The sequence below is a fragment of the Pseudonaja textilis genome, chromosome 3 (genome assembly GCF_049901715.1).
Source record: "Pseudonaja textilis isolate UNSWEBS1 chromosome 3, rPseTex1.2, whole genome shotgun sequence".
Taxonomy (NCBI): domain Eukaryota; kingdom Metazoa; phylum Chordata; class Lepidosauria; order Squamata; family Elapidae; genus Pseudonaja; species Pseudonaja textilis.
This window is the reverse complement of record NC_141992.1, coordinates 177,985,381-178,009,101: the sequence shown is the minus strand read 5'-3', so window position 1 is coordinate 178,009,101 and position 23,721 is coordinate 177,985,381. Positions and strand designations below refer to the sequence as shown.

Here is a 23,721-nt window from a genome sequence, read left to right as displayed (position 1 = left end):
ATTCTACGAAGAATCAGAGATCCAACAAATTCTTATCCTATTTTGCTGACACTTTCATTTGTCAGAAGGTAGAAAAGAGAGATTGATTGAAGAAGTGAAATGAGAGCAATCTATTTGCATTGTTGCCTTTTATTCATTTACAGTTTTAACTAAATGTATTTCTGTATAAGTTAATAAAAATAGCTTGTTCCTTTAAAAAAAAACAATATAAATAAATATGGCTTAAAAATATTGATACAGCATCCCACTTTTAAAATCACTGCAGTTCTTAAATATATACAATAAATTACTATCATCCGCCTGACAAATTTGTTGGAAATGGGATGAATTAATTACATTAATAATGATAATTAACATTGCTAAGAATAATAATTACACAATAGCAATAATTATATGTTGGATAAATTATTCACAATTTTCTCAAATTACAATGTTTTGGAATCTTTCAGCATTGTTCTATTACATGTATACCGCTTAGAAAAAAATACTGTAAGTGTATTGATTTTGAAAAGTGGAAGATGGATTATTTTGAACAATAGCAATCTTTTTTTCTCTCCATTCAATCATGTCTGATTCTTAGACAAGTCCCTGCAGTTTTCTTGGCAAGGTTTTTAAGATGTTGTTTACAATTGCCTCTTTCCTTGGGCTGAGAGAAAGTGACTGGTCCAAAATCACAGCTGGCTTTGTGCCTATGGCAGGACTGAACTCACCACCTCCTGGTTTCAAGTCTGAGCCTGAACACAACAACAAACTGTCTCTCAATCTTCATTGACACAGGTCTTTTTTTATTCCTGTGAGAAACTTAACTATTCATAGCAAAGGATGAGACACCATCTTGTGTTTAATAGTGGTATTGCTGTGCTCTGAAATAATCTAACATGATTTTTAAAAAAATCTATCCTCTGCATGGTTACTTAGAACTAAACATTGTATAAACTGGTATAATCTAGTAATATATTTAACTGTAGATCTCTTTTTAATACCAGACACTTTAATTCCTTGCCAAAAATAAAATGTGTGAAATTTGCTTTTTATAGGGTAGAAACAGTAACTTAAAGCTCAATTTAAAATCCCACTGCTTTTTTAAATTCTCTTAAGGAAAATATACTTGAAAAATGTTATTTATTGATTAAGTCACAACTGGCTACAAGCGTCTGGGACTTACGAACAGTTATTCTTGACCTTTCAAAGTTATGACAGCCACAGAGTAGGTACTTTATGACCTGTAGAGCACTCCTAGTAGCCGTTGTAAATGGTCACACCACACACACCACACAGTCACATGACTGAACATTGGGCAGTTCAGCTTTGCAAACCATTGTGGCATTCTGTCACCACATGACTGTGATTTTAGTATGGGGTTGTTGGGTTTTTTTTTTTGGCTGGTTTCTGGCATTTTTTGCAAATTTCCAGCAAAAAAAAGGTCATTCAAATGAATGGGTTTGCTTAACAACTGCCATGTAAAAAGCCATAAAGTTAACTTTTAGTCACGTGAGTGATTTGACCAACAATTGTAATGACTTACAACCAGATTTCCAGTCCTAATTAGGATTGAAAGTTGAGAACTACATATATAACTATTCTTCAAAGCAACTTTATTGTAAAAGGACTTTACTAAATTAATGCATCATTTGAAGTAGATTTAACTTGGGGATAAGACAACTGAAGGAAACAATACAATAGCCCTCTTCTATATGTGAAAAGTTGTCATCTAGAAGAAGACTGCAGAGTATTGGACACAAATAAAGCCTTAAGTTACAAGAAAGCAGATTCTGATTGGATATAAAGAAAAGGAAGCTTTTACCTGGAGATGGTATTAATTATTATTTTAATTTTAGCTTAATTTCATTATTTTATATTAAAAGTCTTGTTTGTTTTTATAGTATATACACGTATATCATGTGTATAATATATAAGGACAGTGCTAATTGATAGTATAAATATTTAGAGAAGAAGAAAAATGCCAAAATGTCCACTTCTATAACTAACCGTATAAATTTGCATAATGATTCATAAATAACAAAATTATAAAAATAGTCTTCTGAGCTCAGTTATTTTTAATCCATTACCCTATTTTTCAACTAGATATAAAGGAACACTGTATATTTTTGTAAAATGTATTCACTTCTTTTTGAATTCCTACATTTTTGCTTATCTTTGTCACTGAATGTTATAAAGAGCCTTACTGATGTTATCAGAATCATTTTTTTCATATTCAATTATGTCCAATTCATGCCTAGACAAATCCTTGCTGTTTTCTTGATGTTTTTTAGTAGTGCTTTGCCATTGCCATCTTTATAGGGCTGAGACCAAGTGCCTGGCCCAAGGTCGCCCAACTAACTTGCTCAAGGCAGAACTCAAACTCATGGTCTCCCAATTCCTAGACTGATACCTTAATTGCATCTTATTTTCTCTCATCAGAGTCCTCCTGTTCTATAAATGGAATCTGGGTATACAAATAATAGAAAAGAATGCATAAAAAACATTGATATCAGTCTGGAAAATATTTAAAACCTGTTTCTGAAACTCTGGAGCTTAAGCAATCCACAGATAGAAACAGTACCGAATCTTTCAAAGAATGGTTGTTCTGTTAAAATTACCCCAAATGTACAGTCTAAACTCAGCTATCTATACATTGGATTCATGGCCCCCCTAGCTAGCAAAGGCTTTTGAAGAAATGTCATGCAACTAGGTCCTGAAAACTGTGGTCTTTTCTCTGGGAGAGGTGGTAATTTATTCGTTATTTTTATTTAATTTGCTTGCAGCTCATTTCGCCTAGTTCCACTGGCTCTAAAGAAGGTGATTTTTTGCTCCCATCATAGGGTCTGACCAAGTTGAATAATTTTTCTCTTGTTTCTAACCTTCCCTTTCTAGCTTTGGTTCAAGGGGCAGGTATGGCCAAAACTGCACAATTTATTCTTATGAGCCAGGTGAGTCCTTTTTTTAACTGAAGGTTCTACTCAAGGTCACTCAGCTCCTGACTGGATTACTGCTATGTGCTCTATGAGGAACTACCCTTGAAGAGCATCTAGAACACGGGTGTCAAACTCGCTGCATCATGTTGCTGTCATGTGATGTTTTGTGATGTTTTTCCCATTTGCAGAACTGAGGTGGGCGTGGCCTGTGCATGACGCATCCGGTCCATGGGCTGCCAGTTTGACACCCCTGATCTAGAGGATGCTGATGGTGTGGGAACACTGGGGAAGGGGGAAGTCAGGCAGCTATGAATATACCATGTGTATAAAGCTTTGCACATGAATTGCCGTGTCAGTGTGCTTTTAAGTGCAATTCAAAATTGTTTGTCTCCCTCGTTGATAACCTTGAAAGGTTGCTGAATGTAACTTTTCAATCAAATAAATGAATAAAATAGATAAATAATAAAGTATTTTAATAAAGTAGTACTCCACAGAATTGCACCTATTTGAGATTATAAATCTGTTCCTTGCCAATAAAATATTGTTGACTGAAGAATGCCACTTGACCCGAGCTGCTCCTTATTCTCCTTATCAACTGTTATTTTTTGAAAGATATATATCAGAAATAGTGTTTATTACAAAATATAACCAGGGACCCATGCCACTAATTTTAACTACCAAAATATAGATTCAGTGCTTTTAATTTTATACAGTTATATCATTCCCTGTAGTTATTTCAATGATCAATAACTTTCTACTTCTTTCTAAGCACCATATTGCAAGGACATCGATTGTGTATCTACCAAAGAATGCACAGAATAGTAAAAGTGGACGAGAGAAGATATTTTTATCCTAGAACAAAGAGAATTAAGAGTCCTGCCAAAAACAAGAGTCAACTTATCTTGTGTTGTTCCACAAATCCAGGCTAGAACTAGATCCTGAACCATAAAACTGAATTAAATGTAATAAATAATGATACTACTTCCTACTAGATATCATTATAACTGAAAACACCACACAGATGTAGACTATATAAAAGTAGAGAAAATTCTCCCAATCTCCAAGGGGGGGGGGGTGAAAGTTATATAAAATTTTGTGTAAGGAGACATGATGTAATGTAACATCTGTGTCTCTGCCCTGAGAGCTCAAGGGAAGGTGGAGTATATAGTACATTCTGAAAGATTAATTATATGATCAGTTGGTTAGAAGACAAAACTCAGGAGACAGTACTTTCTTATTTTCAGAAGTATTTAAACAGAGACTATTAGCTATCCAGCAAGGAAGGGTTCTATAATTTCATATACTTTGCAGGTTGCACATTAAAAACAAACTTGGGACTGCCTTCATGATTCCTTCCAAATTTGATAATGTGATTCTGCTAATATGGCCTGAGGTATGGAATTCTGTCTAGTCCCATTCCTTGGGAATAAATTGTAGGGATTTAGATAAAATAGCTTCAGAATCAGCATCTGGATCTATGAGGAGTACTAGAAACAGAATCAGTCTTTGTATGAATCATATATGATTCACAGGATGATGAAGCTATAAACTACTTTTTTCTCTTTTGCTACATTTACGCCTTGCTTTGTAATCAGTGAATGCCTTGTTAATCTCAAAAAACCATTGTTATACACCAACTGTAAGGTAAATGAGGCAACACGTAAAGTTATTGGTTTCATTCGTGCTACATTAGATAAATGAACCTATTATTTCTTAGCATATAGTTACCCAAAAAGCTATTGATAAAATCTCGATGGTCACATTTATCACATTGATAAGTATGGCTACCGTGAACCTCTTCATTCCTCCCCCATCCAGTTCAGGGCTATACAGTCTCTTGGGCTTTTCTCTGGAATGTTCTGAGACCTTACTAGGAAACCCTTGTGCTCTTGCTAACATCCTACCCATCCTTATCCAGGTGCATATTCTTGATTGTTCTTTATTTTTAGGTGAAACAAACCAAGATGGATAATAATTGAATATACAAGTGGTTACATGAAACTGTCCAAAATGTGTCTACATTCTTTGGTGTCAGTTGGTGGGATTAATCCACTTCTACTTGTCAAAAGGAGTCCAGGTATATTGATTAGGAAATTATTTCTGCTAATGTATAACTGCACTAACCATGGGGTTCATCATAAGAACAAATTTATTATATTTAATCCAGCAAGGGAATTGAGTGTGGTCAATTCCCTTGCTGGATTAAAATATAATAATCACTTTCCAAAATGGCTGGATGGCATTATGAGGAAGTAATTATAACCACTGATACATTCAAATGAATTCAGCACAAGCCTTCGGTAGCCAGAACAAAGTATGCATAGAGACAACTCTTGTGATAATTATGTTGGAATTAAAACACTGTTATACTGGGTTTTAAACTTCATGCTTTTAAAAAAAATAGCACATCACAGACTCCCACTCTTATCTCCATGCTTAGGAACACCACCCTATCTTAAGGGTCTTCTGAAAGTCTAGCAGGATTGGGACCAATCTAATCTTGGGAGAAAATAGTGTTCCATAGGAAGCAACAACAGTTCAAAAGGCCCACTTGTTGAGTCCTGTATGATGGCATTGTTTGATTGATAGGGTGTGCTTCCTGATAGATTTAATAAGACATGTAGAAAAAAATGGCTGTGGAGGAGGTGGTCTTGCAAATAGCCTGGTTTCACAAAGAATACATTGCAGTAATCTAACTGGGAGGTGAGTGACATTGAATAGAGTATCCAGAAGCTGCACCTGATCTGGAACACAGGGGCGCAAGCAATTATGGGACTCCATGCGTATGCACATGTTATAGCTTTGCACTATACTCTGCCTTTATTGCTGGGGTGTTTTGTGGCAATTAAAGGTGCTGAATATCACTTATAAAGCCCTTTATCAAATAAGTCTGGTTACTTGCTCTAATCACTGGTGCAAAAGAGGAGGCTGATGAGTGTTATGATCAAATCCAATTTGAAATCAATAGAACGTGCAAGTAAGATGTACTGTTTGTGATTGCAGTCAGGAATGCCAATGTTGGGAAAATGAAAGGGGAAAAAATGTAGCTGGATTGCATGGCTTAAAAACCAAATGAAGCAGGAGACTGACTTATAAATAAATGCCATTCCAATTATTTCTTCATAGTTTATATTGTCTTCAAGCAATCAAAATGGCTTTCCTATATATGGACATCACCACATGGAATAAATAGAAATCAAATCTCTTAATATTTCTAAAAAGTGATGGAGGAGTTCAATTATATCATCAAACATGTGGCTAGTGATGACTGTAGAACAGATCACAAACTATTTATGTGCAAGCTCCAACTTAAGCTAAACAAGAAAAAAGCTTATCAGTTTCCGTGATACAAATTTAAAACAAAGCAAGATAGAAAGTTATTAATACCTTGGATGTTGGAGAATACTCCCGAGAATACCGTAGACAGCCAAGAAAACAAACCAGTGAATCACTGAACAAACAACCCAGAGTTCTCACTTAAGGCACAAATGACTAGGTTTAATTACCCTACATTATGTGAAGACCCAACTCTCTGGAAAATTCTCTGATGCTAGGAAATAGGGAAGGTAAGAGAAGACTATGACCAGCAGCAAGGTGTCTGGACTTAATTACAATGATGATGACCACACCATTGGGAGTTTGAAAAGAAATGGTTAGGGATTGACCATCACAGGGAAAATCTATCTATGGCAGGGGTGTCAAATTCGCAAAGACACATTGTCATCCTGTGACATATCATAACTTTATCCCCCTTTGCTAAACCAAGGTTGGGCGTGGCCAGCATGTGACGCATCCAGCCCGCAGGCCATGAGTTTGACACCCCTGATCTATGGCATTGTTAGTAGTAAAAAAAAATCTTCATGGGAAATAATCAATTTAAATTGGAGAGATCAAAATGATTTCCCTTATTCAGAAACGTTTACATTTTAAAAAAAACTGGAGGAACTTGTTCTGGCTCTCCACTTTTATGATTCAAAAAGCTACTATGATCAGAGAACTGCTTTGCATTGAAAATGGAGATAAAAATCTAGCCACCCTAATTAATCTTTTTGGTTCATAAAGAATTTAGAAGTGTTTCTGTGCTGATTTGCACTTGGAACATCATAAATGCTAAAAACAGAAGTACTATCTTCAAACACCTAGGCACATGTAAAAGAATGTGCTATAATCAGAACAGCCCTCAAATTTGAATATTTATCTCTTCTCTTAAAATACTTCACCACAGAAAACACAAGTCTATGGTGCTCATAAACAGTGTGAATTAATTTTCAGTCATACGTCTTTGATAAATATCCAGGTTTATTCATGGATTACTTATTTCCATATTATTATTGCCTAGCCAGATGCCATACAGTATCTGGAACTAGATCAGTCCCAGAGAATACAGCCAAAGGACAGAACTATACTAAAATATCTGAAAGGTGATTTAATTCTGGCAATAGCTATTTGTTCTCCTCTTCACTATCTTGAGTCTGCAATTCATTTTGTTAATAAAACTATTTTAAGTTGTTAATTAAAATATTCAAATATCCTGAACAAATCGATAGTACAGAAGTCAACAAGTTAACAGAATTTAATAGAATTAACAGTGCAGTTAAAATGCATCAATGTCTATATTCTTCAGCAAGTACATATTCAATACTAATCTGAAACTATGTTAGTCTATCATTCTGTTTTGGTAACATGCTACTGTTCATTTAATATTACATTTTTAAATTATATGATTAATCTAAAAAAACCACAAATAACAAGCAAAATTCTATTATTTACTAATTAACCAATTAAATTGTTACCTAAACACTTGATTTCATGGAGAAACTCTATGTTGTCGTCAGAAGTAAAAATGACAGCACGTATCAACCATTTTAAAAATGCTTGATACTTTTATAAAAAATAACTTTGCTAGGTTTTAAACAATTACGTGATATAATGACTATTTCCATAGCCCCAAATCTTTGTCAACTACCTAGAGCAAAAGTTAACTTATTTTTGCTCTTTCCTGCACAAGACTAGCTTTACAGTATAAAACTACAATTTATTCTACTAATAGTTAAAATAGATACTGAGCATGTTCTGATTAAAACTGTCCCCAAACCCCTCCAAATATAAACTTATAATTAAGTTTCAAATATGTAGATCATAAAAATGTTATTTCTATCACATTTGGTGATAATGAAAAATGAAAATATGTAAAGATATTTATAGTAACTGTACTTAGTAAATATACCATTTCATAAACTTCATTTGTGCATGGAGTTTATTACATATAAATATATTGCAGCTGTTATAAATTGTTACATATGCCAAAAATTAACTGCTTTATCAATTCAAAGTTTTTTTAAACCAGCTTACTTAGCAAATTATTTTACCAACATTAAGACCAGCTTTACCATAACATTCACCCTCAAAAATCAGTCCATACAAATTAAGAAACTGATAACTACCTGAATTCCTTTCTTTTTTTCTTGATGCTGTGGATCATGACTGAAGGCATCTTTTGATAATTAAAGCAATTGTAACTGTAATTATTCCTTTACACGATTTTATAAAAAAAATAGAAATGTCATATTACAGACTTAGTGAATTTAAGCCTAAAGCCTATTTTAAACCTACTCTTCATCTGTAGCTTTCTTTTAAATATTGGAGGTAAATAAAAGGCTACTCTAAGTATTAATTACTGTTTCAAACAAAAAAAGAAAAGGAGGATATCCATTTGAAAGCAAAGACTTGGAAGTAATTCCCAAATTTAAGATAGCTATTCTATAAGAATTGTCTAGATAAATTCTAATCACAAAGCCCAGGCAACTCTAGATATATTCAACTTTACTCTCTTACTAGCAATGTCTTCATTATCTATCTAGCAATCTGTCTATCTATTCCTCAGACGGCTTTCCAGCAGCTGAAGCCAAATCTATCTTATTAAATGTTAATAGCCTGCTGCTGTGGCACGAAGCCCAACTGTACTCAAAAGACTCTTAGGTGTGCTATTACACACCTGTGGTTAAAACAACGGATGGCTTAGCTAACTTTTATAAAGGCATATGACTGAAACCTAACAACATTTGATATTGTTTCAGAATGCCTCACCAGGTGGCAAATACAACTTAACACTCAAACACCATTCTGGCTGTAGACCTGAAAAGCCTTTAACCTCTGTCTCAGCCTAGGTTATAAGTTATAAAGGAATGCTTTATACAGAATTAGAGCACTCACTTTGCACGACTCAAATAATATTACAGTATCACCTCAGTCATTGCCCTTAACAAACTAATATAATTTTAACATTCAATCTCCAGAGTTGGTCTGTGTCTATTTTGCTAATTTTTTTTCTCCTAGCCCTGGCTCCAAAGTTTATACATTAGTAGAATTCATATGATGGGGATTCACAATTGAAGCAAAAATTTTATAATCTGAGTTTAGTAGGGGATTCACAGAATGTCTTAACTGTGATGTTGAGCTCCTGAATGAAAAAAGGAATATACCTAATAAATAAAACCACTGCTTTTGCCAAAATGAGTTTTAAAAGGTTAGTTTCAAGTTAACCTATTTTTAATCATAGTGTCCTGTGTTACCCAAATCTAGGACAGAGGGTTAATCTATGACAAGCTAATTTATAACCTCTCAATTTGCAAAACTGTCACCTGATCCAGGGATAAGGTAGTTGCAGCCAAGCCTTGGTGCATCATGCAAGCACACTTGCCGTGACCCAAATTAACAAAATATAATATAGGGTAAGTGATCTCATTCATTAAAAATGTTTTTTCCAAGATTATTATAAGGAGAAAGTAATATACTGGATAATACGTCATTATTATTGTAAAATAGCTACCATTTTTGTATGTTATTGATCCTTCAGCCAAAGAAAAATAAAGCATATGTATATCTCTTAGCTATTTTTCTTAAAAGTTAACTAGTTGCATCTGCTTTTTATGAATGTAACTGGCTTTCACTAGTTTTAGAGAGACATGAAGAAAACAGGCAAGTAGAGATCAGAATGGACAATGTTTATCAAATAAATAAATAAATAAATACTAGATTCAGATAGCATTTACTCAATTTTCTTAAACAATTCAAATGTGAAAGTGCATCTTTCATTGAGCAAGGATATCTACAGCAGGGGTCTTCAAACTTGACAGCTTCAAGACTTGTAGACTTCAACTCCCAGAATTCCTCCTCCGGTCATGTTAGGTCAGGAATTCTGGGAGTTGAACTCCACAAGCCTTAAACTTGCCAAGTTTGAAGACACTTGATCTACAGCATACCAGGTCCTTCTTTTGCTTTTTTGGTGCAGCTGGGGCCTTCTTTTGCATGCTTTCATTTTGGCAGTAGGCAGGGCTGGGTGACATGGCAGAAAGTAAGCAGGTGGCCCAAAGGAAGTAGGTGGATGGCGGGAGTTTGCTTATTGAAGTTTGGGACTGGGAGGGACCAGGTAGTTTGGATTAAGGTGAGTCCTCAGCTAACTGTCAGTGGGATCTGGTTAACAACAGCAACAGGAACTGCTGGTATTGCAGTTGCTAAGCAATAGGGTCTCTGAAGTCACCCTTCACAATCTTATCACTTAAGTAACAGAAATTCTGGTCCCAGCTGCTGTCATAACTCAAGTACTATCTGTATGCATAACATATATTGATACTGGGACCATTAACATTTTATGCTGCCAAATTTAAATGTTCATTTTTAATATTGCTTTCTTGTGCAAAGTTCATACCACCCCCCTCAATTTCAACCCACAAAATCTGATCTGTCAAATCAGTAAACATTTTTAATCAAGGCACAAGTATTTGATTTTTTTAAAAAATCATGTTTTAGGTTTAAGAAAATATTTGTTTATTTGACCTATAGGATTAGCCAAAACTTTGGGTGGCTCACAATAAGCCAAACAAGAATCTGGCTCCCCACCCAACACTCTATAATAGTCCCCCTAGGCTCCAAACTCATCCTATCCCAATGGTTAGGGGGAAATCAGGTTTTATGATCTTCCAAATTTTTACTTCAGTGTCAATGTTTCAAGTTTAATTTCAGTTTTTAAAATCATATTATATGACACTCATAATAGTAATCCTAAATTCTATCAGGCTGATAAGCCTTGTTTTGTCAGATATTCCAGTGTAAAGCAGCAGAATGAGAAAACTCACATTACTTCCTTAGCCACTTAATTTCAGTCACTGGTTTTTCTTGACTCAATATAGAGAGAGAGTGACATGAGAGTTCACAATAGATCAAATCAGAAGCTGTATTTTCCTTACTGGGGAGGTGTATATCTTAAGGTGACCAATCGTCCTCCTTTAGGTAGGACAGTCCTTTTGTAAGTTCTGTCCTCTCTCGAAAAGTGTCCTCCTACGTGTCCTCCTTTTTGATATTTGAAGACTAATCTGTAAATCTCCATATTTGATCGATGCCGAACTGATCTGTTGTGTGTGATGGGACATATTTATATTTGACATGATGATTCGTCAAGGCTCGTACAGTGCCACGAGATGGGATTATGAGACGCATGCGCTCCACACAGGAGAATTGTTTTGAGAGAGTGCGCCACGTGCAAGAGTGCGCCACATGCAAGTGGCTTTGTTTTTTTTCTTCAACTTATTTGTGTCTCATTGTAAAAAAGTTGGTCACCTTAGTATATCTACCAAAATAAACTGTGACAGTGACTTGCCTCCAAATATTAGTCTCAACCAGTACTTCAGATGACACAGCCAAGATCTATCTCAAGAGATGCATTTGCAACTGTTATGTAGTGCTATATGATAGGATTATTCCCTCTTCCCTTACTCCTCAGAAGTATTACAAAAATGCATCATTGTTTTGTAATTCACACTTAGTTTTCAGAGGAAAAACCTACAGAGATCTCAGCAGATTTAGACGTATCTTGAAGTATGTAAAAATAATAGCAATAGCACTTAGTTATATTCTGCCTCACAATCTTTACAGCCCTCTAAATGGTTTACACAGTGCATATTGCCCCCAACAATCTGAGTCCTCATTTTATCGACCTTGGAAGGACGGAAGGCTGAGGCAACATTGAGCCTGGTGACAATCGAACTGCTGGCAATCAAGCAGAATTAACCTACAATGCTGTATTCTAACCACTGCGCACCACGGTTCTTAGTAATAAAATTATTTTACAAAACAACCATGAGTGAGTGAGAAACTCCCTAAATATATTCTAATGATGAAAGTAAGTAAGAATGTTGATAGGTTGAAACCATCATGGGTGGAGGGCGGGAACAACTGTACATGACAAAACAGTAGTTTAGTTCACTGTTATATCACAATTGTGGAATATATGTTTATTTGTTCGTACATTCATATATCTATATACTCCTAAAATTCTTGTAACTGTTCAATACTTCATAATATTCAGTTGAGTGAATACTTTATAATATTCAGTTGAGTTTTCCCCATCATAGGGAAAATCTTGATTAAAAAAATTATCTTAAGTGAACTAACATACAAAATGCTGGGACAATTACTCCTGAGAAAATGAAATTTGAGGGTTATTTTTTATACCATTTCAGTGATGCTACACCACTGCTGTTCAGCGTTATGGTGTGCTATGCTCAGCCATGGTCATGTGATCCTTATTTTCAATGTTTCTCGACAGCTTTCCAGAGGTTGCTGGGGAACATGGAGCGAATGGATATAATTGTTGATGCTCCTTGCCATACTCTCACTATCAAAGTATTTGCATGCATGAAACTTGCAGAGAGAAAATAGAGAAAGGTGCACCTTCCTCAGGTTTTATTTATTATTTATTTATTTGGTTTGTCAATTGCTTACAAGATAATAGGTATAAGTAAAAACGTAGTTATGAATACATGGGTACATATAAGAAAGAAAAAAAATCAATAGGACAGGGATGGTAGGCACGTTGGTGCGCTTATGCATGTCTCCTACAGACCTCTTAGGAAAGGGTCAATAGTAGACAGTCTAAGGTTAAAGTTTTTGGGGTTTGGGGAAGAAACCACAGAGTCAGGTAGAGTATTCCAGACATTGACCACTCTGTTACTGAAGTCGTATTTCCTGCAATCAAGTTTGGTGCGATTAACCTTGAGTTTGAATCTATTGTTTGCTCTTGTATTGTTATGGTTGAAGCTGAAGTATTCATCGACAGGTAGGACATTGCAATATATAATTTTATATACTATACTTAGATCGGACCGAAAGCCCCATCTAATTCTAGATTTTCTAGGTCTAGAATTTCAAGTCTGGTGACATAAGGTATTCTGCAACGAGTAGAGGAGTGGAGAACTCTTCTTGTGAAATATTTCTGGACTTTCTCAACTGTGTTAATATCAGATACGTTATGCGGGTTCCAGACTGATGAGCTGTATTCGAGTATTGGTCTAGCAAATGTTTTGTATGCTCTAGTTAGTAGTGTAATATTACCAGAGAAAAAGCTTCATAAGATTAGGTTAACAACTCTTAACGCCTTTTTGGCTATGTAGTTACAGTGGGCTCTAGCACTTAGATCATTAGAGATCTAAGTTGTCTATACTTGTGCATCTATACTTGTGCTGTCTTGGCCATTTGTGCACTCTCTTGCTCCCTCCCCTACCCAGCAGCAGGCACTTAGGGGAAGGGAAGGGCAGGGAAGGAGGTTTCCAATGCTCACTGCCAGCTTCCCACAAGAAAAGCACATGGGAAAGCTATCAGGAAATTGGAAATCTCTCCCACACACAGTTTTTCTGCCCAGCCAGGCTCCTTCTGTTCCTCTGTTTAGGTAAGGAAACATCTCGTGGATATTTCTAGACTCAGAGAGTTTAGAATCATAGACTATCAGGAACAAATAAACAATTAAAAGCATGTGATACAAAGTAATTAATAACTGCCTGCACATTTAGTCAAAACTTGCAAATAAATAGATAAGTCAATATTTAAAAAATACAGAAACAATAAATTTGGAAAGGGATATTTAAGCCTTCAAGTCAACACCTGACAGAAAATGACAGATGGAGAAAATTAAGCACATGACTGAGAAGTAATTATAATCTTTTTTCCCTAGGAGTTTGGAGGAAGATACAAGAGAATCAGCTATCCTTGATTTGAAAATAATAATTGTACATTTTATTTACTTAGTCAAGAAAACTGATGTAGCAAGAATGTTTGGTGAAAGTAGCCACATAATGTTGAATTTTAATAAAAAGGGGAAACTAAAGCTGAATATAATTGAACACATATCAGGGATTAGAAAACTTATTTTAATCCATTCAGGGATTGGACTCAGTGCCTAAATGGTTTCATCCAAGCTATATACTACTAAAAAAATTTACTTTTACTTTGTAGTTTTACTCTTTGCGTTTGTAACATTTAACTGGACAGAACAGTGCATCATAAAGGCAAAACTTATTGAAGCAAGGTACCTCAAATGGGAAATTTACTGAATATGTTTAAAATTTGAGACCCATGAGTCCCATGGAATTTGGCAAATTTTATAAAATCTTTTATGTTCTTAAAGCATTTTATCACATAATATAAAAGATCATAAAATATCTCCTGTGGTCAACTATTGAAGTTTGACAATTCTATACAGTTCAACATGGGCTATTTTAAAGGCGGATACTTCTCTTAACATCTCCCTACATTTTTAAGAACTTTTCCAGTGAAGGCAGTATAATATTAGCAACTCTGCCATTGTTGAAGGCCTGGATGACTTTGGTGAGGAATTATCTCTGAAATGATGAACCAAGGCCCACAGGTTGTTTATATATTTAGTTTTATCTATCTCTGAATGAAATCAAATTTTGTTTTGAGCCCACCCATTACAGTATGTAGTGCAATCATTGGTAGGATTCCACATTTTTTCCTTACCGGTTCTATGAGTGTGTGCTTCGCTTCGCGCAGCACTCAAAAACCTCCCTCTGTGTCAGCGCTCGTGAGGTGAGCTGTTTTTTAGCTCAGCTGAAGCCCTGCAATATGCTCTGCCCCGCAAATCAGCTGAGATAAAAACAAGGGAATATAGGACAGGAAAGTGTAGGGGTGGGCAGGCAGGGACAGCCAGAGGTGGTATTTGCCGGTTCTCCTAACTATTCAAAATTTCCACTACCAGTATGCCAGAACTGGTCCGAACTGGCTGAATACCACCTCTGAGTGCAGTCCTAAGTATGCCAGAGCGTGACTCTCAGTCTTGAAAGAAGTGATAGACCAGGGGTCTTCAAACTTGACAGCTTTAAGACTTATGGACTTCAACTCCCAGAATTCCTCGTCCAGTCATGTTAGTTCAGGAATTCTGGGAGTTGAAGTCCACAAGTCTTAAACTTGCCAAGTTTGAAGATCCTCATGGTAGACAAATGAAATAATCAATGTCAGAATAAAAGTTTATATAAGATATGCATACCTTGTTTGAACGTAAAGACACTCGTCCTCCACAACGTGCACAAAATTTAGTTTGGCAATATGAACAGTTATGGCCACAGCCATCAGCAAATTTTGTTTTGTGACAAATGCCACAGGTTGGAGCATCGCCTTTCTGTTGTTGCTGCTGCTGCTGCTGTTGCTGCTGCTGCTGCTGCTGCTGCTGTGATTCTTCACCCATTTTCTTCACCTGTTCTTTATACATTTCGAACTGTTGGTGTAGTTTCCTGCACACACACACATAAAAACAACTGTAGATAAATATCCATATGTATATAAGAGTTTAAAAAATGTAAAAAAATTATACTGAGTTTATTTTTTTTTAAGTTAGGATGCGTTATCCTAATAAAGATAAAATTGGTTGTTGTTGTTTTCATGTGATGAATTAACAGAGCCTGGTGTTTTCCGCATAGGGCTTTCTCCCTTGAAGGTAATGATTAAAACCTTAAAGCAGGAGTCCCCAAACTTGGCAACTTTAAGACTTGTGGACTTCACCTCCCAGAATTCAAGTTTGGAGACCTCTGCCTTAAAGCAATAAATGCACCCCATTCCCCTGCATTGTCTCTATTATGAGTAGCGAGCCTAAATGGAACAGAAAATAGATTATCAAGGTATGCATCCATTCTATGGGAAAAATAAATTAGGTGACCTCCAGACTATAAAATTTTTCTAAGAAAAGAATGACTGCATGGCATTCACTTACTGGTTAAAAAAAATATATATTACAGTGAAAATCCTCCTGGCAATCCTAAAATTAATAAAGCTTCTTTTGTGAAGGCAATGTTTAATTCCTGTGATTATATAGACATACACAAGTTTTCTTGGCAATGATAGAGAAAAATGCATCATTGCCTTTTGAGATGTTTTTTTTTTCCATTTCCCAGTGTTTAGATTAACAGAGTTGAAAGGGACCTTGTAGATCACCCAAGTAGGAGACTGTACACCATTTCTGACAAATGGCAGTCCAGTTTCTCCTTGAAAGCTCCCACAACTTCCGAAGGCGAGATGTTCCATTGGCTGATTGCTCTCACTGTCAGAAAAAAAATGTCTTATTTCTAGGTTGAATGTCTCCTTGTTCAGTTTCCATCCATTATTTCTCATCTGGCCTTCAGGTGCTTTGGAAAATAGCTTGACCCCCTCCTCCCTGTAGCAGCCCCTCAAATATTGAACTAGTGTGGCCTAGAACCCAGAAATTCCTGCTAGTCTCCAATGCAAGTTTTAAGCAGGCTTGATTCTGTTTAGCTTCCAAATCCAGCACTTCACTGCTGCCATAATCTTTCATCTGACTTGGGCCCTACATTTTCAGTTCATATCATTTCCATAGATATGTTTCCATGTTTCTCTTATACTTTTACTACCTCCTTTCCATAACATTTCAAATATGTTTCTTTATCTGAAAAAAAACAGAAAAGCATGCGGCTATTTATAAATCTTGGGAGTGACTGACAGTTCCTGTATTCCAGAAGTAGATTAAATGATTTTCAAACTGTATTATACATACAGTATATTGAAAATTGTGGATTATCAAACAGAGGATCTACTTTTTACCCTCTATATGAGCCAGAAGGGACATAATTTTTTTAGCTTTGATTTTGTCTATAATTTATGTATAATATATACATTCTAACCACACTAGAGGCTAAGGTCAATAACATTTATGAAACAGTTCATGTAAACTATTTAGACTCATATTGAGCATAGGCTACAGATCAGATCTGGTCTAAAGAAGAAATTATCTGAAAGTAAATTGGAAACTCCCAAAATAGTGCTGAACTGAAATTTTTCCAGAGCTTGTTAGCATTGTAGATGTATGTAGACATGTAAGTAATTATGGTTGGATGCCCATCTATCTAAAAAATACATGGCCACCATCTTATGTACCACAAACCTTGGTCACTAATAGAAACAATAAAAAACATCAAAGAAAACATTAAAGGCAAAAGAAAATAAAAATTCACAGTGCTCCAAATCAGCATTCATTAATATACTGTATAAACGGTTACATTCTCTGAGCTCCAGTCTCATCTTAACCCTATGCTTGGGGAAAGAGCAAGCTTTTTTGAGGCCTTCCAGAAAGTTAGAATGACACCCCACCTACAGAGAAGCAACTTTCCTAGGTCACTTTAGATACCACATTTAAAGGAAGGGACCTGGAGCATGCCCACTTTATCTGACTTGGTAGAAGGGGCAGATTCCCTTGGGTAGTATTGCAAATAATTTGGCCCCATCCCATTCAGACGCTTTAAAGGTGATCAGTTGAACCTTGTGTTGTATTTGGAAAAAAACGAAGTGCAGCTTAGACAACTATGGCATAATATGGACAAACTGGAAGGTTTCCAAACCTGCATGTGCTGCCACATTCTGGGCTAGTTCTAACTTCCTGGTGATTTTCAAGGACAGTCCCATATAAAGTGGTGCAATAATCCAATCAGAAAGTGATCCAGGCATAAGTGAATGTGAGCAAGTCTTTTAAAGGATGGGTGCAACTTGTGCATAAGATGAATCTGTACAAAGTTAAGCATGGCTGGCATCTACTCCTTGAGCAAGTAAATCCAGAAAGACCCCCATATTACTACTAGTTCTGTCTGGGCAAATGCTACACCATCAGAAAATGAATGTAATACTCCACCAGATCCAAGGGGGCCAAAAACTCAGAGCCACTCCATCTTGTACTGCATTTAGGGCCACATCATCTCTCATAGCTTCTAGAAACTGGGTTAACAACTCAACAACATTGCTAACTGGCACAGAGTGGAAACATGCAGAAGTGGTGTTCAGCAGGTTCTGACCAGTTCTGGAGAACTGGTAGTAAAGAGTAGTTCAGAGAACTAGCAAATACCACCTCTGACTGGAGATTTTACAGTCTCCTTCCCCTGACACGCCCACCAAGCCATGCCCTCAGAACCGGTAGGAAAAAAAATTAGAATCCCACCACTGGAAACATATAATCTCATGCCATGTAACCCCATGTCTTATATGGTATTTTCATGAATGAAAAGGAGTAACAAGAGACTTGAAACCTGAGACACCCCACAATGCAGACAATTAGACCTCTATGCCACCACCAACACTGAAAGGAATTGGCCATAAATGAAAGAGAACCACTGAAGAACAATTCCCTCCATCCCCTAAAGCTGCCCCAGGCATATACCATCGTTGATGGTATTGGAAGTCAACAAAAGATCCACAAGGACTAGGATAGATGCATTACTCTCATTCCAAGACCTCCAAAGACCATCCACATGCGCAATCAATGCTATCTCAATATTGTCACCCAGCATGAAACCTAATGAGAAAGGTTTGACTAATTCTCTTTATCCGGGGCTCTCTGAAGCTGTGCAACTAGCACTCTCTCAACAACCTTCCCTAACAGGATAAAGTTGGAAATTTGGCAAAAGTTATCCAGCACCATTGGGCTCAACGATTGGTTCCTGACAAGACCACTCTCTTCTTTAAGGTAGGAGCACCATCCCCTCCTGCAATAAGCTATTAATCAACACTTGGACCCAACCACATGTCACCTCCTAGAGGTCCTTTACCAACCAGTAGAGAGAGAGATCAGTGTTAATAGTAAAACAGCAGCAAGTACATTGATTGATCTGATCAAACTTTTCCCATGTAACTGAGCTCATGTGTGTCATTTCCATAGGCCCTACCCAATTCTGTAACTAAGCAACTTTGTTTGACTGATGCTGAGCATATTCCTCACAGCATCAAATCAAGGGCTCCCATGACCCCTTTTTACTCATAAGGGAGCTGGTCTCTACAAATGGGACTACCAGCCCATATTGCAAATACAATAAAAATGTAAAAGTACACATAATTTGTCACTATTACCATCACAAGGTAAGCCCAAATAAAGGCACTTACCTGTGCCCAATATGTTTCATTTTTTTTCCAGTTGCACTCTAGGTTCTTTTCTGTCATTTCATCTCCTGGAGCTCTTTAGTGTATCGGGAGTTTCTATGGGATTCACTATCACACTGTACCACTACAATCCAGTCCAAGTCTCTGCCACATATTTATTCCTAGCTATGACCAAGACCATGGCTCTACTATTCACCAGAGCTTCAGGGAAACCCCCCCAATATATACAATATCTTATACAGATCCTAATTTGTATAAATAGTTGCCTACTGGCTAAAATTAGAAGATTGCACTTAGTAAGTCAACTCTCTCAAGGAATAAAGTGATAAATCCTGAGATGCTTGCAAAGATTTTCATTGTACTGTATCAATACTTTAATTTCATTAAGACAAAAGAAAAGATAAATAAAATAGGATGCTATGATGTTGAGTTGCTGAAATCATCCAATTGACCTTGAAAATAACAGAACTGGTCCAATGAGCATTAGAAAGTAAAAGAACATGCAGTTAAAAATAATATATTGTAGAATTACAATATCTCAAAGGAGAAATGGAAAAATATGAGGGACTGATGAAGTAGGATATCTGTTTAAAAAATTGGGTAAATATATGTAAGGATAAAAATGCTTAAGCTCTGCTGAAATAAAGTATATAGAATATTTCAGTAACACTAATCAATTACAGTTTCTGTAACGACAGCCCTATGAAAACAATTACACACAACAGGCTCTGAACAAATAACTGATAATGAAAGAAAATAAATTATTTTGTTATGTCAATTTTCTTGTCATTTTCATTGGCAATGTACAATAGTGAGTAAGTTTGTTGTATTTTATTAATCTGAGAATTGGTTGCAACATAAACAAATATACAAAGATCAAGAAGGGAGAATGCTTTTTATAGAAATAAATGTAAATCAGAAAAAGATGTTATTAGTCACAATATATGCCCCAAATACAAACCAAAAAGACTTTTATAATAGGCTTCACCATAAGATAATAGAATCTGAGTATGCTAATGTATGCATTGTAGGAGACTATAATGCAGTCCCAGACAAAGATAAAGATTATAGAACTTCAAAAAAAAGGAAAGGAAAGGAGAATACTCCCTTCATCTTTTAATAATATGGTAAGAGAACTTAACTTGAAAGATGTGTGGAGAGAATTAAATCCAAATAAAAAATAATGTACCTTTTTTTTGAACCCTTACTACTCTTGATCCAGAATAGATCAGATATGGATAGACCCTGGGTTAATGGAGAATATTGAAAGGATCGAGATTTTGCCAAATCTATGGGCTGACCATAATCCCATTCAAATTAAATGGAAAGGAAAGAGAAAAATTGGAAAATGGACATTTAATAATACCATATTAAGAGATAAAGAATATATTGAAATGATAAAGAAAGAATTGAACGTATTTTTTGAAATAAACAAAAGAGAACATACCTCCCTACAGAATCTTTGGGATACGGCCAAAGCCTATGTGAGAGGTCTAACTATTGCTTACAATATTAAAAAGAATAAAGAAAAAAGACAGCAACAAAACATATGGAGGGAGAAACTGAAAGATTTGGAAATAAGTAGACAAAAGGACCCAAACAATTCAAACATTAAGAAAGAAATTGATCTGGTAAAACATAAAATAAATTTAAATGTACAGGAAGATTTGGCCCGAAAAATTAAATTAGCAAAGCAAAATTACTTTGAAAACACAAATAAGCTGGGGAGGTGGTTAGCCCATAAAATTAAAAAAGAACAAGAAAAGATAATGATCGTAACTCTCCAAGATCAGGAAGGGAAATTATGCACACAGACCCAAGAAAAGAAAGAAATCGCTAAGGAGTTTTTCATGAAATTGTATAAACAGGAAGAAATACCAGAAGACTCTATTGATCAATATTTGAATGAAAAGAACTTGCCTGAAATTACTAAAGAAGAGAAACAAAATTTGAATAATAAAATATCTATAGAAGAAATTAGGAAGGCAATTGGAACACAAAAAGCAAGTAAGACCCCTGGCCCAGATGGAATTCCTTCGGAATTCTATAAGGAATTCCAAGAAACAATAGTGGAGATATTGGTGGACTTTTACAATGAACCCCTGGAGAATGCTAACATGCCTAAATCATGGTTGGAAGCATATATTACCCTTATTTATAAAGAACAATCAGACCCACAAAAAATTCAGAATTATAGACCAATATCACTTTTAAATGTAGATTACAAAATAATGGCTACAATATTGGCGGAAAGATTAAAGAGAGTATTAAGTAGAATTATCCACACTGATCAGAATGGCTTCCTCCCCCATAGGCAAATAAAAACAAATACAAGAACCATTATGGATATATTAGGATTTTATGAAGTACACTCAACCAAGACAATGGCATTGATATTTTTAGACGCCCAGAAGGCTTTTGACAACCTGAATTGGAACTTCCTTATTAAACAACTGATAGGCATGAAATTTGGTGAAAATTTTATAGGTTTTATTAAGACAATTTATAACATGCAAACCGCAAAAATATTAATAAATGGGGAAAATACAGATACCATAAAGATAAATAAGGGACTAAGACAAGGCTGCCCCCTAGCTCCCCTACTGTATATATTGGCAGAAGAGACTCTCTTAGCACAAATTAGGCAAAATCAAGAGATGAGAGGACTAAAAATTAAAAAAGAGGAATATAAACTCCAGGCATTCACCAATGATATGGCATTTATATTAGAAGAACCCTTAGAAGCGAGCCCTATACTACTAAGAGAAATAGAAGAATATGGAAAGGTGGCAGGGTTAAAAATTAACAAAGAAAAAACAAAAGTGTTTACAAAAAACTGTACAAAGGAGCAGAAGGAAGAACTAGCAAATAAATTAGGTATGCAGGTGGTAAATAAAGTAAAATACTTAGGGATCTGTTTGACTGCTAGATGTTCGTCGATCAAAAAAAGATAACTATGATAAGTTAATAACGCAAATAGTTAAAGATTAGATAATTGGGCCAAATTGCAGTTATCACTATTGGGACGTATTTCGACAGTAAAAATGAATATTTTGCCAAAACTGTTGTTCCTGTTTCAGACAGTGCCAGTCAAGTTGGAAAATAACTTTTTTATAGAATTAAACAAATGTATATCTAAATTTATACGGCAGAGGAAAAAACCCAGAGTGAAATATAAATTATTACAGGACGCCAAGAAAAAAGGAGGATTTGGCCTTCCAGATTTTGAATTATATTATGATGCTGCTATAGTAAACTGGCTTAAGGATTGGGTTAAATTAGAAAATAGAAGGTTATTAGTGTTAGAAGGTTTTGATCTCGAACTTGGCTGGCACGCCTTTATGTGGGATGGAAAATCTAAACAACATTCATATTTCCAAAGGCACCATGTAAGAAATGTGTTCTTCAATATCTAGGGAAAGTTTAAAAAAAACTACTACCCAAAGGTTCCATTGTGGCTATCTACATTGGAAGGAGTCACATATCCAAATCTATTGGATTATGAAAATATTGTCAGGTATAAAGATTTACTATATGATACTGGAGAGCTTAAAAATAGGAACCAAATACAAATTCAAGGAAAGGAGATAGCATGGTGGCCCTTTGCACAAATACAAATAAAAAAGATAGAGAACAATTTGGCTTTAATATGATCCCACAAGAATTAGATAAAATATGGCTAGGAGAGGAAAAGAAAACAGTTAGTAAAACATATAAATATCTTTTGGATTACATATTAAAAGAAAAATAGTCACAGAATCTATGATAATTTGGGCTAAAAACGTGGGTCGTTGTATTGATTTAGATAAGTGGGAACACATCTGGCAAACAAATTACAAATTAACCATGTCAGTCTCGTATAAAGAAAATTTATATAAAATGGTTCTTCGCTGGCACCTACCTCCCACAAGACTGGCTAAGATGTTTCCCAACCTACCACCCAACTGTTGGAAATGTAACTACGCACAAGGAACAAGGTATGATAGATTTAAACATGGAGAAAAAATATCTATATTTAATTTTGCACATCATAACTGCGGCCAGAATAACCTACACACAAAACTGGAAACTGTCTTTCATTCCTTCAGAGGATATGGTAATTTAAAAAATACATGAATGTGCTGAGATGGACAGCCTAACCAAATTGTTAAAAAATAAACAAGATAGTGACTATTATGAAATATGGAACATTTGGTATGATTGGTTAAAGAAAAGGTAATATTTGATATTTGGATAAGTTATGGAAATGTCAGAAGACGTGCATTTAATTATAAACTATATAGAGAATTAAAACATTAAAAGAACGAAGGAGTTAATGGCAGATCACGTCAATGATAAAGATTAAAAAAAAATTAACCATTGCTCAATGTACGCTGTAAAATGTATATATGTATACATATATGTGTGTGTGTGTGTTGATCTGTTTGTTTTAAATGTATGTCAAATAAATGTTTTTTTCTAGAATAAAAAAAACAATGTAAGTATTGTTGGGATTTGTCAATTGCCCCTGGCTATAACCATTTTTTTTTACTTTTTACTTACAAATGTTTTTAATTTGCATGACCCATAGAACCATCATTAGTTA

General features: G+C 35.4%; 1 protein-coding gene across 26 annotated transcripts in view; it reads right to left on the bottom strand.

Moving 5' to 3' along the window:
• The window catches only part of RIMS2 (regulating synaptic membrane exocytosis 2), a 279,536-nt gene that overhangs the window by 215,009 nt on the left and 40,806 nt on the right, over positions 1 to 23,721 (bottom strand). For all 26 annotated transcript variants that reach the window (XM_087931589.1, XM_087931590.1, XM_087931593.1 and 23 more), the window contains one exon: positions 15,253 to 15,496. In XM_087931589.1, coding sequence (XP_087787715.1) covers positions 15,253 to 15,496 — 244 coding nt within the window. The remainder of the gene's footprint in view (positions 1 to 15,252; positions 15,497 to 23,721) is intronic.